A 19,289-nucleotide genomic window follows, 5' to 3' on the forward strand; every position below is an offset into this window, starting at 1 on the left:
ATTTCCTACTTTATTAAAACCAAGTTTCTTATCATTGTAAATATCTCAATATTTCAACATATTTATATTGCTTATCGATGAACTCTAAACACATTTTTGATTCTCTGGTTTTGAACTGCTCAAATGTTATGTGCTTAATTTTGTGGAAAAAAAAACTGAACAATGACCTAAAAAAAAAATTTTCCGAAGTGTAAAATACCTTTCTATAGGCTTGGATGCCTTAACAGTTTCATATAAATATCGCAATCACTATATTCAATAAATTATTCCTTCTTCCATATCACTTTTTATTAGCTGTATCAACTTGTATTCTATCTGATTTTCTCCTTGTATATGTGCAATCTATCTGATACAGATTCTAAATCAGAAAGTTAAAATACTTATTAAAGTCTTTTACATGGTTAAGAATTATATAAAATTTTACCAGACTCAATTGAGATTTCCAAGTAGAAGTTCCTTATTTTTAGATTTTTGGTTTTTTCAGTGGCACTGAAATTAATGTCCTAGCATGAGCAACAGGACATCAAGAGCGCAATCAAGGCAGTAAAGGCAGGTGTCAGCCATGCCACCTTGGCAATCCTTGGTTCAGATAATTTCAGAGTTGCTCTCCCATCCTTACCCCATGCGTCTTTCTCATTGACCTCTATGTCTGACCTGTCCTGAGAATTTATAATCAAGAAATTATTATTGTTGGGCGCCTGGGTGGCTCAGTCGGTTAAGCGACTGCCTTCGGCTCGGGTCATGATCCTGGAGTCTGGGGATCGAGTCCCACATCGGGCTCCCTGCTCGGCAGGGAGTCTGATTCTCCCTCTGACCCTCCCCCCTCTCGTGCTCTCTCTCTCTATCTTATTCTCTCTCTCAAATAAATAAATAAATAAATCTTTTTAAAAAAATGAAATTATTATTGTCGCTTTCTGAAACTGGCATACTTACAATCAGGTGGCATCTTTTCTATAAATGTCATGTAATATTCTTTTAGAAGTTCAAAATTTTCCTGATTAATACTTTCCTGCAAAGAGACATCGCCAAACCTAAAAAACAGAACAAAGAACACAATTAGAGGTTATAAAGAAGGTCCTGAAAGCAACACTTTTTACCTCTCCTTTTTAGGTAGACAGCAAGAGTTTCCCTAAAGGAGTCTTTTTCTTAAGCGACATTGCACAGTGGTTATTTAAACACTTTCCAGTCTCCACTGGCCCTGACCCCACCAATCCCTTTTCACACACCAAACTATTTTCACAATCATCAAATGCAAACTGGATGAAAAACCTAATCTATAACACCAGCTCCTGTGCTTGTGCATAGTTGTTATGTAGTTAATGTGAGGTTCCCCGCCCCTGCAGGGCTGTATTTCTAAAGTGAAGAAAACCCTGCCTCTTCTTTTTCATTCCTCGAATCTTCCTCTTCACTCATGACAGCTGGAGGAGGGTCCGGAACATCAAAAGCAGACACTCGGCTGCATACAGTCTTGTGTCCACTGTCAGTTGCTGTAGGCACATGTAGACCCCTACAATCTCTAGAGAGTGGTTTACTTCTGTCAACATTTATTTTTCTATTTTTTTTTTTTTTTTTAGAGAGGGAGGGAGAGGGGAGGGAGAAAGAGACAGAGACAGAGACAGAGAGAGAGACAGGGGAGGGGCAGAAAGAGAAGGAGAGAGAAAATCTCAAGCAGGCTCCACACCCAGCACGGAGCCCAATGCGGGGTTCACTCTGATGCCCGAGGGTCATGACCTGAGCCAAAATCAAGAGTCAGACGTTTAACCAACTGAGCCACCCAGGCGCCCCCAACATTAATTTTCTGTCCACACCATGAAGGCTGACAGCCTCTGTATTGGTGCTCTTCTGCCTCTTCACCACAAAACTCTACCTGTGTATCACTAACCTTGTGTTTTCTTTAAGCATTTTCCAGATTTAAACTTATGGTCAAGGTGTGCCTCTATAAAAGGATCATATGTAAATGGCTTCTAATATGTATCTCCATCCAAATCTGTATTTCTAGATATCAGCTGAAAATTTCAGTGTGAATTATCCCACCCCATTTCAAACGCAACATAAGCCCAAACTGAAACCACCTCCTCCTTTTGTTTAGAATTAAACAGGTCCCCAATATTCTGCGTTAACTCAGGTTAAAGTCTAGGCACTCTTTTGGATTTCTTCTCTTTTCGCCACCCCATTCACTATTCATTGATCTTTTCACATGTCTGGCAGACTTTCCTTCTTTTTCTTTAACACTGTCATTATATATTAGGTGTTTAAGTATATCCACTCTAGACTGGATATAGAGCCTCCCAAATACCCTAGCACTGTGCCTTCAGTCTCCTTCCCTTCCAGTCTACCCTCTACACCATGGTCAGATCATTCATTCATTCAACAAATATTTATTTAACATTGACTATGTGCCAGGAGCTGCATGTGCAATAAATGAAATGTTGGAGAAGTGATTCTGATACCTTTCTTCACATCAGCTTACTAAGCTTCACTGCTTCTCCTCTCTCTGTAATGACCAAGTCTAATCTCCTTAGTTTCACATCTAACTTCTCCACAAAGGCTTCCAAAAACCCTTGTGGGAATGTAGTTACCCTCTTCTCCCTCACCAGCAGCATATTGATGCCTTTGGGACTTTCTACATGCTATTTTCCCTCTAACTAGAATGTCTTATCTTCCTTGTCTGCTTGATCAATTCATCCTTCAGGCTTTATGAGAGGCTCATCTACTCCATGAAAGCTCCCTGATGAATTCCTCTCCCATCTGTGAATCACTTCCTTTCCTCCATTATTTCTGCCCCTTCCACATCTTTGCCTATTGCATGAGTCAAACTGTAACGTATTATTTGTTGATCTGGCTTCCTTATGGGATGGTAAGTTTTTTTTAGGACAGGGATCATATCCATTTATCTTGTTACACTGCATGCTCCCTGTGTCCCACAGCTTGACAGAGTAGTGCCTGGTGCAAGGTCAGTGTTCAATATCTATACTGAGTTAAACTTGGAGAATAGGAATATAGAACCAGGAAAATCTACAGGACAGTTTCTCTAAACTCTGAAATATACTCTTAAAACTTTTTCAGAGATTATAATCAAAAGGTATTTTAAAAATATTATCCTTGCTGAAGTAACGTCATTGTTATGGATTACATGTTTGTGTCCTCCCCCCAAAATCACATTTTGAAGCCCCAACCTCCAGTGGCTATGTTTGGAGATGAAGCCTCTAAAGAAGTAACTAAAAGTCATGAGAGTGGGGCCCTAATGCAGTAGGATTAGTGTGTCCTTATAAAAAGAGACACCAGAGAGCTCGCTATCTCTGTGTATACAAAAAAGAAGTCAAGTGAGCACACAGAGAAAAACTCAAAGAGAGCTCTCACCAGAAACTAAATTGGCTAGAACTTTGGCCTTGGAATTCTCAGCCTCTGGTACTATGAGCTATACATTTCTGTTGTTTAAGCCACCTAGTCTGAGGTATTTTGTTAAGGTGACCCAGAGTAATTAGTACTTAATTAAGAACGGATACACATAACATACATTTTGGCAATGGGTAAATATGTAGTAAAATATTACAACTGGATTACATAGCATACCTAACTTATACACGTTGCCCGGTAAAGCTCAAAATTCAGAATCAGAGAAATAAGGTTCAGAGAACAGAGAGGAAGTGATATACTCAGATCAGTAGTTGGCTGATATCAGAGTGCCAGCCTTCCTGCTTCTCTTTGAATTTTTTTCCACTTTGCCATTTTGTCTCCTTTTCAAGTCTTAAGTGTCTTTATAGCTTCCAGATAGGAAAAAAAAAAGTATATACACACACAGACACATAGATAGAATATGCCAGAGAGAGAAGAGAAAAGGAAAGGAAGGGACCTTTTGTTTTTTATATTTATTTATTTATTCATTCATTTATTTTTTCCTGAGAGAGTACTAGTGGGGGGAGGGGCAGAAGGAGAGGGAGAGAGAGAGAATCTTAAGTAGGCTCCGCGCTCAGCATGGAGCCTGACACAGGGCTCAGTCCCACAACCCTGAGATCATGACCTGAGCCGAAATCAAGAGTCAGAGGCTTAAATGACTGAGCCACCCAGGCGCCCCATGAGAAGGGATTTTTTAAAATAAAATGACTGACAAACGAAATAGTCACAATGACATAAATGATGCAATCTAACCTAGTTTAGAGGGCTTGAAAATACAATGGTAACTACAATGCTAACTCTTCCTTGAAAAGTCTGTAAATGGGGACTCTCATGTCTCTTTCAAGACCACACTCACAGGCCTTAACTTATTAATTCAAACCCAAAACACTCTGTAATCTAGTATATTAAAGAAGAGACAATTAATTGAAAGTACTGTGCTGTTTTTTTTCCTCCAAATTGACCAATTTATGTTCATAAATATCATTTACCTCAACCATTGGACTTGCTGTGAGGCACATATGTTCGGATGACTGGACTATAATCTCACTTTAGGTATTGATGTGGAAAAGTGCTCAATGATCAAAGTAAACTTCTTGTACAACACAGTGAATAAAATAATATTCTGATTTATGCACACTATAAGAAAAGAGATTTATGGCTTCTACACAATTTGAAATTAAACATGAAATACAAAGGTGCCCCCTAATTTTGTAACTGACAAGTGAGAATTATGAAAACCTATGCTGTCCAGGAAATACCTTTTGGATAAGAGGGAGAGAAGGAAAAACCACTGGAAGAGAATAGATAAAAACAGGCACCTTGACCATCACTGAAATTCAGGAGGACATAACTGTAGTGGCATTTTTAATTTAGTAAAAGACATCGGTACAGATTTAACACAGACTTATCAAGTCATGGCAGAGAATATGTTGGGCGCTTTTTAACTGATACCTATGGGGTAAGGACACATTTGGAGAGTGAATTATGGACAAGAAGCATTTTAAATACGGAAGACTATCAAACTCTCCAAAAGGTCTGCCCATCTTCTCCAGCCAGGCCTCACAGCAGGATAGCGACTTCTTTCTCCAGAATCTCTTAAAAATGTATTCTATGAACTTTAAGTCTTATTCACATTTTCAATAATCTCTACAATTGAACCATGTAAGATACAAAAAAGTGTTTTTGACAGTAACTCACAGGACTGTGTACAATCGTCTGTTGTTTGACTAATAAGCAGGTTATTATGAAAAGATGTGCTAACCTCCCCCAGTAACAACTACTGTTGTAAATAAAAGGGAAAAATAACAGTGTTTTAGGTCCAGAAAAGTTTGGCCCAATCGGCTGAGTGTACAATGCTGAAATACATATGAACGTAAACGATGCTAAAATTGGGTACACACACGCGGTATTTGGAACTGTGAAGAAAGTTAATCCATGTAAATAATTTGGCATTGGCATCAATATTTTCCTCGTTCCTTTGCCGCGTTTAAATTTGATGTGGGCCAGGAATCCTGAAATATGAATATTTCTCTTTGCCATCTCGAATGACTTGGTATGATAAAAAGGAAAATGTACCTATGAGTCTATCTGAGTTTCGTGTGCAGGAGCTTAGGGAATCGCTCAGCATACCCATAACAGTGGAAAAGAACAACTGAAGTGTCAATTTTCTACCTGAAGCTTACCTCTCAGCAAGAGTTTGTTGTTCATTGATTCCAACATTAAAAAGTACTGGATACACATGGAGCAATTGTCCCTCTTTAATCTGCAAAGGCAGTGCCTCAAACATCTGAGCTGGAAGCTTCACTTCCACCACGTAATGTTCCCTGAGGACAGCGGAGGACAAAGAGAAGAAGCTTATTTCATTCATTGTTACGTTAGAGTCACTGGAAAGAAACAAACAGTTGGAATATAGAGCTGATTTAGGTTGTTGGCTGCTATTTGCTTATTTTCTGTTATTAATTCATTGGGGTATCATTTTGTTCACTTCACTATTAAATTACCTGGCATAAAGAACTATTTACAGTTTTAAAAATGTTTCTCCATTACTCTGAGTTCCTTTAGGAAAGGAAGAATGTTTAGTTCATTTGTATGCCAGGGCCACGTGCATAAGAGACTCAGTATTTATTTTCTTGATTTACTCATTTTTAAAACCCAGTCAGTCTCAAGAATAAGAAAAGTAATTTAATGATGGATTTTTCAATATAGGGACACTAACAAACCAAATCATTTAGGATACTTTTGAGCAGGGCCTGATTGTTACTATTATTGATGAACCTCCTTGTTTGTGATGTCCTGATGGAAATGGAATGGTTTCATTACTTAAGATGTAACCTTTGGGGGTTTCTGATCATTTTTGCAACATTAGCATATCACAGGAACAGCTTTTTTTCATTGGAAATTTCCATTAAAAATTACCCCTAATGTTCAGTGCTGAAAATTTAAGTTAGGATTCACAGAGCATGGTCAACAAGAAGAGCTGCTTGTACATTTTTAAACTTGATATCTTTTTTTTAAAGATTTTTTATTTTTTATTTGACAGAGAGAGAGAGAGCACAAGCAGGGGGAGCAGCAGGCAGAGGGAGAGGGAGAAGCAGGCTCCTCGCTGAGCAGAGAGCCAGACGTGGGACTCGATCCCAGAACCCCGGGATCATGACATCAGCCACAGGCAGCTGCTTAACTGACTGAGCCACCCAGGTGCCCCTAAACTTGACATCTCCTGATGCGGTGTGAACTGAGTATTGAAATGTAGAGAGTTTTGCTCAGAATTTATGAACATCCATGTTTCTAGAGCTATATATAGTGCTGGGATTGTAATACATGTTATTGGGAAAAGAAGCACCAGACAATTAGTGAGTCTCTTTGTAAAAATATTTTTAGTTTTCTAGTATAACCATACTGACACATACTCCTCCGGATGATGGACTCAGATTTGTTTCTTACCTGAGCTTCGAACCAGAGAACTAGGAAATACCATGAATCCAGCAAGCAGGGGTGTGAGCACTACCCTCAGATGAATGGACACATTATTTTTCTTTTTCAAATTGCTCTCAGTGCCCTTTACAAAAGCCTGGCTGACAGGGCTGATGTTTATTTATTTCAAGTCTTTCAAGAATATGAGAAGAATTAATGAGTCTGTCCATGTGTAAAGGTTGCTCTGAAGGTGAAACATTTTATAATGTTTTACGGTAACTTTTTGTCAGCTTTATTAAAATAGAACCAGCATAAACTCATGCATTTTAAGTGCATAGTTCAGAGTCTTAGCAAATTGATAGACTTGTGCAATCCTGACTATACTCCAGTTTCAGAACGCTTCCATCACCTTAAAAACAATCCCTCATACCTGTTTGCATTCACACCCCAATCCCACCACCAGCCCTGGGAAACCACTGATCTATTTTCTGTCTTGGCAGATTTTACTTTTTTACCTATTTCACATAAACAGAATCATATAATATGCAGGCTTTTGTATCTAGCATTTTTCATTTAGCGTGATGACTTTGAAGTCATTATGTTGTAGCATGTATTGGCAGTTTATTCCTTTTTATTCCTATTTATAGCATTCTGTTGTGTAGATATACCACATTTTGCCTATGTACTCACAAGCTGATGGCTACTTGGCATAGTTTGCAATTTGGACTATTATGAATAATGCCATCGACATTCATACATTAGTTTTTCTGTGGACATATGATTTCATTTTCTCTTAGGTATATATACCTAAGGGTCATATAGTACTTTTAGGTTTAACTTTTTAAGAAACTGCTAAACTGTTTCCAAAGTGGCAGCACCACCCTACATGCCCACCAGCAATGTATGAGGGTTCTAGGTTTTCCACATCCTCACGAACACTTGTTATTGTCTGACTTTTTGATTATGACGATTTCCATTGTGAGCGAAGTGGTATCTAACAGTGGTTTTAATTTGCATTCTCCTAATGCCTGATGGCGCTGACCATATTTCCATGGGCATATAAGCCACTCATATATCTTATCTGGCAAAATATCTATTCAAATGCTTTGCCGATTTTTAAATTAGGTTTTTGTCTCAAATTATTGAGTTCTAAGATTTCTTTATATATTCTGGATGTAAGCCTTTTATTAGATCAATGATTTGTATTTATTTTCCCAATCAGCTTGCATTTTCATTTACTTAATGATATAATGATATTTTTGCTCCTTAAAAGTTTATAATTTTGATTAAATCCTATTTATGGAATTGTGTATTTTATGAATCTAGAATTTCGGGTCGTATCTAAGAAATCTTTCCCTAACCCAAATTACAAATATTTTCTCCTATAAGTTTCATAGTTTTAGCTCTTACATTTAGACCAATGATCCATTGTGAGTTAGTTTTGTGTATGGCATAAATTGAGGTTCTAAATGACTTTTCCTGCGTATGGATACCAATTGTCACAGCGACAGTTTTTGAAAAGACTCTGCATTCTCCGTTGAATGACTTTGGCACCTTTGTCAAAAATCAATTGACCCTAAAGGTAATAGTTTACATCTGGGCTCTCAAGTCTGTTCCATTGATCTGTATGTGTATACTTATGCCAGTACCAGAGGGTCTCCATTATTGTGGTTTTATATTAAGTTTTGAAATCAGAAAGTGTAAGTCTTCTTTTGTCCTTCTATAAAATTGTTTTTGGAATTCTGGGTCCTTTGCATTTCCATACAAATTTTAGGTTTAGCTTGCCAATTTCTGCACAAAAGACTACTGGGATTTAGCAAGCAATTGCTCTGAATCTATAGATCGGTCTGTGGAGAACTGCCATCTAAACAATATCGAGTACCCTAATCTGGGAACACGGACTGTCTTTCTGTTTATTGGATCTTATTAATTTCTCCAAGCACGATTTTGTGTGTTCTGTGTACAATTCTTAGAGTACTTTGTTAAATCTGGTCTGATGTAATTATTCTTTTTGACGCTATTGTGAACAAAATTGTTATCTAAATCACCACTGTTTCCAACAACTTTTCAGGAGTGTGTTTTTTTCTGCTTTCCAATCCAAATCAAGTCAGCCCCCTCTGGAAGTGAAACTGCTGGTCTCTTCAGCCTGTTGTTACCCCAGTAATACTGCTCTGACCAAGCTGGGTTTTAGGGAAGCAACTCTGGGCAGGAGTGCCGTGGACACCATGTGCCTTAACCAATGTCCACTGGTTTTTCATTAATAAGTATTTGTAAGTTTGTGTGCACATTTGACTTATTTCCTTCGTCTCAAGATGGCTGTTTTTGGGAATTCTGTCCAATTGCAATGTTGCCGTTTGGAGAGAGGGTTTGCCAGACTGCTCACTTTGGCATATTCTGTGAGTTCTACTCACATCTGATTTGTAACTTTTGAATTGAGAAACAGCCTGCAAACTCCCTCAGAAAAAGCATCCATACTCTACTATACCAAATGGCCTGAGAAACTTCCTGTATCAATTGTGATAGAAGTATCAGTTTCCTACTTTTGATAATCCCCACTTTTGATAATACAGAGTGGTACTATTTTCCAGGTGTGTATATGGGCAATTTTATTCTTTCTTCCAGTACATGGAAAATTAAGCACTAGCTCACAGATGAAATATTTAGTTTTATGAGGTTATTTTTTCTTGATGTATATGAAATAGTCACTTTTCATTCAATCATGTTTCTCTGAGCATCCTTCATACAAAGTTTAAAATAACCATCATATGTTTACTATACACAAGAAAGCAAGTTTAGTTTGAACTTTTATCCTTACTTTCTTCTCCATCTCTCTCCAGCATGAAAAGGGCTTTCTCTTTAGCACATTCATAGTTTTTCATTGTGATCTAAGAATGTTTCAAATTTCATATGTCCTCATGTAGCATTTAAAAGCGCGAATGTCAGAATGGTTACAATTTGGTGGATTTCTGACTGAAATGATTTACCATAGGCTGTAACTCTTCTGTTGGAGGTCTATTCTATGCTCCATCATTTTTCTTAATTATTTCTGATATTTTGCCCATCATTCACTGACCTTCAAAGCTATTTATTTAAAACCATTCTCGGAAATTTCAGTCTCTGGGTGAATTGTCAAAAATAATTAAGAAAAATGGTATATGCCCCTGACACAGAAATAGATCTTTTCTAAAATGTTGCTGCTTTCAACAGAATTTAATATAAAGTCATTTCAAGAATTATGACGCCATTAACCAAATTATTCCAGCAAAAGTAAAAACACCCGGAGCTTTGGACTAGATAGTAATAAAGAGAAAAATGTTCTTCTCACGCCTACTATTCTTTTGAATGCCTCATATTTCATGGGGGAGCATTACCATGCTCACCTCACTACCATACAAATATATAAATATTCATGAGCCTTCTAGAAGTTTTTCAAGATCTTCCCCATTATGTCACTTACATTCATTTCTCCACCAAACAGGGAAAAAGGAACAAAAGAAAATTTTCCAAACCAAACCTTAATTTTCCTTGGCTCCTTTATAAGGAGTTAAGACAAATATCTAACAAAGCTTGGTCTCAAGGAAATGGGTGCCACTTACCGCCTTCCTGTTATAACTGGCAAGACATCATTGGATTTGGCTTCAATTATTTTAAATGCGACTTTCTTCAAATCTGAAATGCCAACAGCCATGTCCTCTAGCATTCCGATTTCATCACCTACACAAGGGAAAAGGAAGATTGTTACAAACATACTATTTAAAGAAAATGTCATTTGGTACTACATCTCCCTGCTGGGATTTGTTTTAGCATTTTAGTGAATGAGTTTCTGAATGCAGTGAATATATTCTAAACACTTTTCCTCAGAGGCTGAAGGTTTTCACCAGTGAAATAAGAACCATTTCAGTGGACTCCAGCAGTCCAAGTACCCTTGGAGGGAAAGAATGTATACATTTGCTGGAAGGCTACAGAGAAGTGTTAACTCCTTTATGAAACAGAGTATCACGTAGCTTTCTTTCCACTGATAGGCGTGATATTTGATTTCTAGAAATAGAGATAGAGCTACAGTATCCAATAGAAATATAATGCAGGTCACATAAATAATTTTAAATTTCCTGGTAGCCATATTTTTAATAGAGTAAAATTTATAAAGGTGAAATTAATATTAATAATGTATTTTACTCTAACCCAATATACCCAAATATCATTTCAATTATAAATCAATGTAAAATTATTAATTTTTAATATAAAACTAGTTTTTACTAGTCTTTGAAATCTGGTGTGCATGTTTAGTACATATTGATTTGGACTAGACACATTTCAAGTGCTCAGTAGGCACACCAGGCTATGTATTAAATAGAGCAGTTCTAGACATTAGAGAGTTGGGACTTTAAAAATCCAGTCATTGAAACTATGTTGGCAGAGAGCCTTTTATATTAAAAAAGCCAGACGGCTGCTCAGGACTCCACTATTCATACTCCATGAAATAATCTATAATTCCATTTTCAAAACATAATGGGGCTAAGAATACAGTTACAAGGTGAATGAATGCAAAGAACTGAAAGTTACATGATTACTGTACTGCTTAGGTCATAAAGGTTTATTTTACATTTTTATGTTTAACGGCAGAATCTATGGATCAAATATCCTTATGAATGAGAATATGATTTTAACATGTACTAAAGCAATACTCACTATATGTACTTAGTAGTCCTTCATATTGCACTATCAATCCCACTGTGTGAAGCTGCTGTAGGAAGCCAGGGTCATGCAAACTTGTGTGTAATTTGATGATAAAACCACAAACCAAACCAGCAAGCTAAGAAAAAAAAAGAAAAGTCATTGAAAAAATTGACTGGGGTCAGCAAACTTTAATTGAAAATTATTTAAGATTTCTGAGGCATCACGGATTTAATTAAAATTTTTCAAGTATGTGAAACATCCACGAACTAGCAGGGGACATGGACAGTTTGGTTAAAATATTCCCTTTCCTTTGTCTCCCTTCCTCCCCAGGCTTATGTCTATAAAACCATTTGTGGGTGTGGAGGCAGAAGGGAGAAGAAAGGGCCCCAGGACAGCCATTATGATGGAGACCAGCCTCGACGTCATGAGATAGGTTGGGTGAAGGCAATGGAGGTGGTCCTGTTAAATCTTGCCTTTAAGCATTACTGCCCTGCGAACTTATTTTATAGACAAACAAAACATACAAGAGATCATTATGAGGCCCAGCCCTGTGATTCATTAGGGAGCTGTATAAATGGGAGATTGCAAACAGATCCCTTTTGCCAGTCCCAGCTGCCACCTCTGAGCAAGGCAGCCACCCCTTTCCTTCCACGGTGCTCTGTGTGGAGACCCCGGGGCATAATATGACGACAGGATGGGTGACCTTTTCCTCACTGACTCTCTGCACCGTGAAACAGACGTACATTTCAGAGACTTGGCCACCTCTCTGCAGAAATAAATCCTTAAGATCTCATGAGCTGTTTCCATTCAGCTCATATTTATTATGGACAAGGAGAACTGATATCAAAACTTTAAGCAAAGAATCCCTTTAAAAATGAAACTACCAGAAGAAGACCTCTACCATCGCCAAGGATACACATTAGCCACCCAGCCCCGTGCTGCGCTCCCAAGAGGCACCTACTGCTTGGCTGAAGACGATGTCCCTTCTGAGCGTCAGCATCAAGCACTGGGGCAAGCTGTATGCAAGTTCTTGAAGGAGCACGAACGTCAGGGACTGCTTGGCTCGGTTCACCACTTCTCCCATGCAGTCCTTCAGGGTGAGGATGAGGGGATATAGCTGTTCATACCAGTCCTCTGCAGGGAGGAAGGGGGTGTGAGAACAGTGGGACAGATGAAGGTCTTGGAGATTGGAACGAGTTTATTCCTCTTAGTCAAGGTGCACACATTACTAAGGCTTTACAATAATTCGATTTGAAGAGCTCTGATCCACATCTCTCCTCTGAACTCCGGATGTCTGCAGCCAGCTGCCTGCCGGATCTCTCTGCTGGGTATACTTACCATACGCACAGCAGATCTCCTTGGCAGGCTCACCTGCAGTCGGGAGACTGCCTGTGGCCTAGTGGGCGGTGTCACCAAACTCTTAACATGTTGGAAACCAGTTTTCCTGGACTTCTACAGTCTTCACATTTGTTGGGATGTTAAATTCGTTCTACCATTATGGAACCCACCAGACATTCACTGTCCCCTTGCCCTCTGTCTTCATCATTTCTCAATACTCTCTGGATCAGTTACTATCCCTCCCCTTCTAGTCACGCCCTACTTGGACCCCTTCTCAGCGGTGTCCCCAGAGTCTCTGGAGGGGTCTTTCTAATCAGTTTGAATTTCATCCCATCGTTCACTCCCTCACTGCCCTACTTTAAACATTTTAAAAACACTAAAGCGTTCAGAATAAAGTCCAAAAACATAAAAGAGCCTCCATTACCTGAACTCTGCCTACTTATCTGATCTCACCTCTCAGAACAATCCTTACGTGCAGTCCTGAGTCTCAGGTGAACTGAACAATGTGTATTTCCCCATCTTGCTCTCACCCAGCCCTACCCCCACCTCATTTACTGAAGTCTGGGTGACTTACTTTTGTGCCCACAGTTCCTTGTTCTTACTGTTGGAGAACTATCCACACACTATTGGCTCTGCAAGAAAGGGAGCTCTCTGACAGCAGGGAATTTATGTTTTAATCCTTGAGCCTAGCATAGAGTCTAACATTTAGCAGATATTCAGTTTTAAGTGAATGAGTAAAGTTACAATAAGTATAACAAAAGTTTTTGGTTTTTATTTATTTTTATTTTTTTAAAGATTTTATTTATTTGAGAGAGACTTAGAGAGAGGGAGAGAGAGAGAACACAAGCAGGGGAAGCGGCAGGCAGAGGGAGAAGCAGGCTCCTCACTGAGCAGGGGGCGAGACACGGGGCTCCATCCCAGGATCCTGGGATCATGACCTGAGCCTAAGGCAAGACGCTTAACTGAGCCACCCAGACGCCCCATAACAAAAGTTGTTAAAGATACAGACAAGTATGAAAAAATCAAGTTTTTGACAATTAAATAGGCGTTCTTCAAATCAGGATACAAAACAAACGACCTGTGTTTTTTGTATGTCTGGATACCTGACTTGTTTCAATTACATAATCATGATGTTGGCCCATGATATGGAAAAAGTTATATTATATTTTATTTTATTTGGAAATCAAGGCCCTGATAAATGTCAAATACTATACATTCCAGACTGTGTGACATTCCATTAACATATAAATAAATTAATAGTAGTATGACAAAGAAATTTAATAGAAATGAAAGTATGTTGGAAATTAATTATAATTCAGGATCTGAAATGATATGATCTTCTCAGCACAAAAGTGAAAGCTTCACCGTGAATGATGTAAAGGGTCAATAACCAGTTCAGACCTTGGAAGAGTTATAGGGAATGATAAAAAGAATCATAATCACTATTGTACCATATCTACTGTCACTTAGTTATTTTATGTTGTGTTGTAATAGACTAAATGAAATAAACCAAAATGGTTGAAAGAATAATTAATGACCCAACCTAATAAAAAAATGTGCTCTCGTTAATACTTTATGTAAATGCTTATGTGATTCAACAATGCAAAATATGTTAGGAACATTATGAGTTATTATTTTAAAATACTGTAGAATTACGTGTTACCATAGGAATAAAAAAACTCTAGAGAAAGGGGAATACGATGAAGGCCTATTAAATCTGTAATCATTTAATGAAGGGCTCACTTGTGGGCAGCCTAGGATGAAATTTGAACAATGGTTCAATTTAAACAAGGCTGACTAATTATTAATTTTTATGTCATTAGTATATGTAAAAGGGCATATGAAGGTACATCAGACTTATTTTCAGAATAAAAGACACATCAGTAGACATCTAAAAGGAATATTCTTTATTCCTATTTTTTTCATATTTTCATTCTTCTAGCTCCCATTCTCTCCCACTCTATTATTCCCAATATGAATGTTTACATACATATATTGATTCACTGACACATACAGATATACACTAGGAAAACAAGTATTTCAATAAATTGACCCAGATTTACATCTTTGAAGAGAACAGACTGCAAAATGATTTTGTTTTGTGCTTAGGTCTGTAGAGCTCAGCTTCTCTTCAGAGACTTGGCCACCTCGCTGCAGAAATAAATCCTTAAGATCTCATAAGCTGTTTCCATTCAGCTCATATTTATTATGGATAAATAAAATAAAGCTTGTGTGCAGTAGGTGGCGCTGCCTTATTAGGCTGAACTAGAGCTAGGTTGTCACTATTCCATTCAAGTACCTCATCTATATGGTTTTACGCATAGCGTGTGTGGGTTGTTTAGGCACCTTGCATCATACTCTGTGTCAAGAGATCAGTAACCTGGTCAAGGGTGTGATATGCTCTTCCTAATTAGAAAGTGGAAAATTAACTTAAGGGTACACTTACTTCTCTTGAAAGACACTCAGTGACAGCTAAAATTTAATATAGCTCTTGGTTTTTCTTGAAGATCTTTCTTTGCACATTTCTTCATTAGCACCAGGATAATTTCCTTACTCACTTACAAACCTATCCTCACACTTATTTAACCAGTTGATTCTTACTCATAAATTGCAATCATATCAAAAAAGGGAGCCTGATTTCTAGTCTTAATAGAATAAAACTGAAAGCCTGGGAAAAAAATACACCGATATTTTAAAACTAGGAGCATCGTTAGCTGCTTGCCTAATGCTAACAGTACTCCAGTGTCTCCATTTACTACAATTATATATACTTTTTATGGCTAAAATTTAAGGCAGATGACAGTATAATAAAACATTAATTCTAAACAAGAAAAATACAAGTTTGTGAGTGAGGTAGAATGCCTTAAATATAGTAGGAAGCTTCCTATAGAAAAGTATAAGTGAGAAAGGTAACATTACATTTTTTTTTTCCGGCCAAGAAACAATTTAAGTTCAGCAGATACAGAAAAAACTGCACTGGCAAATGCAAATTGCAATGACTACAGGTTCTGGTCCCTGTTAATATTCACTCACTGTAAATCTCAGGTTCTCAAATAAACACAATGGTGTATGACAGGCCAAAGAAAGGCTGGAGTCAGTTCATAAATGGGCTTTTTGCTTCAGTGAGCATCCCAAATCATTCTCACAAAGGAAGAGTAAATGCTTTAGTTTTCTCCTCAAAAATATTTTTGGGAAAAGAAAAGTTACAGCTCTTGACAGTCTTAAGACCATTGTCACTTCCCCCTCACCTTCCTGCCTCTCCCTACTTCACAATTTCCACTTTGTTCTCATGATAAAGCCCATTTTCTGGCAGGGATGAAGCGGTGTTCATTCCGGGCTATCTGGTCAAAATAAGAAGCCTGAAATGCACACATCCACTTTTCTGAGTTTAATTTCTTCAAATTTCAACTAAGATTTTATACAACACACATACACACACACACACACACACACACACAGAGACACATACACACACACCCAATGAAGCTAGGTGGCTAGGGGCTCACCACTATATAGTCACTGCACCAACACCTCTCTCTGGGAGCTAGCCGGCTCAGCAGACACTTAAGTGCCCACATCCTCGATTCTATCCCTCTGGCCTCCTTTCAGTGACAGAGGGAAATATAAAGAGAATGTTTTAGTGTCTCTATAAAAACTTGCTGAAACTCCTTAACCCTGAGACCAACAAGCAGAGTCTTTCCTCAGGAAAACATAAAATGCATGCGGCTTGGCTGAGCTTTTCCTGAGCTTTGTGAAGTGTGCTGGAAGCCATCCAAGCAGAGCCTGTTTTCCAGCCCTTTACTTGCTTCTATAATATATTCAAGTGACGCTCACTGAAGGATTCAAAGAACGACTGCCAGGTGCCCCCCTCACCCCCTCCATATGCCATCTATTTCCTGTACAGGATGTTCACGTCCTCCGAGCTCAATGGCTCTTATGTTACTCAGGAGGAAAATGAAAGAGCCAAATACCAACCAACTGCAGCAGAGCAGAATGCTTTCTTTCCAATTTCTGAGCCATTTTCGTCTCAGGTGTTTGGTCTTCTTTGCTCGTTTAAAATAATTAACTCCACACAAGCTTGTAGCCATTGTTATTTTTGTTATCACAACTTTTCAGACACAGAAGAAAAGAAAAGCTAAAAGATTGTATACCCATTAAACTTTACGCAAAGAGATAAGAGAAGAAATGAGCCCAGCTTTTAGGATTCACCTCAGTGAAGAAGATGCTCAACTGTGAAGCTAAACAATTACAATGGCCTCTAAGGAGGGCAATAAAATCCCCAAGGTTGTGAGAACGGAGACCAAATGCGTAGCCAACAGGGCTTTGATACTGTGCTCAAACCTCAGGTCCCACAGAACTGGCGATGGGTTTGCAGTTGGGGGCTGATGGAGGCAGATTTTGCTATCCCTGCTCAGAGTCCTTGTTGCTTTGATGGGCCTATATCCTACATCAGCCCACACACTGCTATCTGGGTGCCCCTCTGAATGAAGGCCCTGTCCTTCGGACACAGTCCTACAATCTGAATGTCATAACTGGGAGGGGTCACTCAATGATAAGGCTTCCCCTCCACATACTTCATAGCTAAACTCCTTTGTATAATACATGTGGCCGAATTTGGTCATAGATTTTGGACACCTGCCCACTGCCTCCAAGTATCTGGACATACTCCAGCATATAGGCTAATAAGATAATAGATGAATAATCAGGAAAAGAAAAGTACCCACTGAGGCCTGGCTGCCTAGAATGTCTTCACCAGCTACTCAGAATGCCCTCTGAGCCTTCCTAACCCCGTGGCCATCTTTATCATCCATCTCTTGGCTCTGATCTAGGAATCAAAAAATCAATCTGTATTTATATTACTCTAATAAATGCTAACCTGTCATCCTTTTATCACTTTCCCTCCTTTCTTCACTGCCATCATGAGAAACATAGTCATTCGTTAGTCAGAACCTTTTGGAAGTGAGTCTTATGGGTGACACTTATATTTCTAACTTGTGACTGCTACTCTCAAGAGGCTTAAAATATAGAAGGGAAAGTAAGAGGTGTAAAGTAATACCTACCATATAAGAGAGTCTGGTAAGTGCTATAAAAATTGGGACCGTGACAAAACAAGTTTAGAAGGAATAAGAGTTTAGAGGCAACAGAGTTCATCTCTGGTGAGAAGATCATATTCATTCACAGCTGTGTTGTTGACTGGACATTTGAAGGGAGTCCTGTGTGGATGGAGTTCAGGGAAGCTGCATGGCCTGCAGGTAGCTGAACACCCATAAAGCAAAGCTTTGTAGGAACAGTCTGGGAGGGGTGCATGGTTTGATGACATCAAGTCCCATAGGCAGATACCATCAACTGACCAAAGGGTGCCGTATGGGGCCTGGAAGGGAGGAAGGGCTGATGTGACTGAAGGACTTGGACAAGGCAGGAGTACGGTGGAAATCATGTTGAGCCTGAAGCTATGGAGGAAAAAAAAACACAATAAAAAACCGTAGTGGGCAGTCATCATAGCAGGGAAAGGGAAAGAGGTTAAGTAGGGGTGGGAGGGAAAGGAGAAGGTGCAGACTATGTGTGAGCAGAGCCAAAAGCTAAGAGGCAAGGTCAAATCCAGAAATAAAGGGTATTGGTAGGGCAAATAGAAGCAGGGTTTACGGTGACTCTGGAGGAAAGTTGCACAGAGAACAGACTGTGCCTTCAGAGCAGTTTAAGGCCCCAGGGGTATTCACACAAAGGATAGACATGAATCTTAAAATGTAATCATCGTAGTGTCCACTGAAATATGATCCAAGGTAAGTGACTGCTCTTGGCACCTTCCAGATGTATTAGAAATGAGTGTACTGCTCAACTCAAAACAAGCTGCTATGAGAACAAAGGCAACCTTTTCTTGTGTCAAGGGAACTTTGTTTGTTTAAATCCTGCCAGGCTAAGAACACAGTGTCATAAACCTTTCCAGTCTTGCTCTTAGAAAAATAGCAAAGGAAATGCATCAACCAATATCCTGGTTAAACTTCTCATTTTGTAGCACAAAGTTGAAAGCCTTAAGTAAATTCTGCTAAGACAGTTTCCAGGAACTAAATCCATTAATCAAACAAGCTCTGTGTTTGTTGTAGCACAGAAGTTTTGAATTGGGGGTTATAATGAACCTGGAGGAGTCACACACTCATATCCATTGGGCAAATTTTGCCTTTTGGCCTTAAAAAAAAAAAAAACCCTGTAATCTCAGGACTCTGGCCTACAAATATGCTGAGCATTTAAGAATAAGCTGCATAGGTCATAGATCACTGAGTGATCTGAAATCACCAATACATCTGCATGAGAGAGCTCCTGTCATTTAAATTTTGTGCAGTATCTAAGGTTGAGAAGACAGAAGGAGTGGATATGGAGTTGACTGAAGCCTGATTAGAGCACAGGAATCCAGAAAAGGGAAGAGGGGGATGCACTTCTATCCCAAAGTGAACAAGGCGAATATAGGAGTT

General features: G+C 38.7%; 1 protein-coding gene across 4 annotated transcripts in view; it reads right to left on the reverse strand.

The window, feature by feature from the left end:
* The window catches only part of INPP4B (inositol polyphosphate-4-phosphatase type II B), an 808,823-nt gene that overhangs the window by 74,013 nt on the left and 715,521 nt on the right, over window positions 1–19,289 (reverse strand). For all 4 annotated transcript variants that reach the window (XM_027599074.1, XM_027599075.2, XM_027599073.2 and 1 more), the window contains 5 exons: window positions 12,446–12,618; window positions 11,497–11,620; window positions 10,404–10,521; window positions 5,580–5,720; window positions 934–1,031 (listed from right to left, as the gene is read on the reverse strand). In XM_027599074.1, coding sequence (XP_027454875.1) covers window positions 934–1,031; window positions 5,580–5,720; window positions 10,404–10,521; window positions 11,497–11,620; window positions 12,446–12,618 — 654 coding nt within the window. The remainder of the gene's footprint in view (window positions 1–933; window positions 1,032–5,579; window positions 5,721–10,403; window positions 10,522–11,496; window positions 11,621–12,445; window positions 12,619–19,289) is intronic.

The sequence above is a fragment of the Zalophus californianus genome, chromosome 2 (assembly GCF_009762305.2).
Source record: "Zalophus californianus isolate mZalCal1 chromosome 2, mZalCal1.pri.v2, whole genome shotgun sequence".
NCBI classification, from domain to species: Eukaryota; Metazoa; Chordata; class Mammalia; order Carnivora; family Otariidae; genus Zalophus; species Zalophus californianus.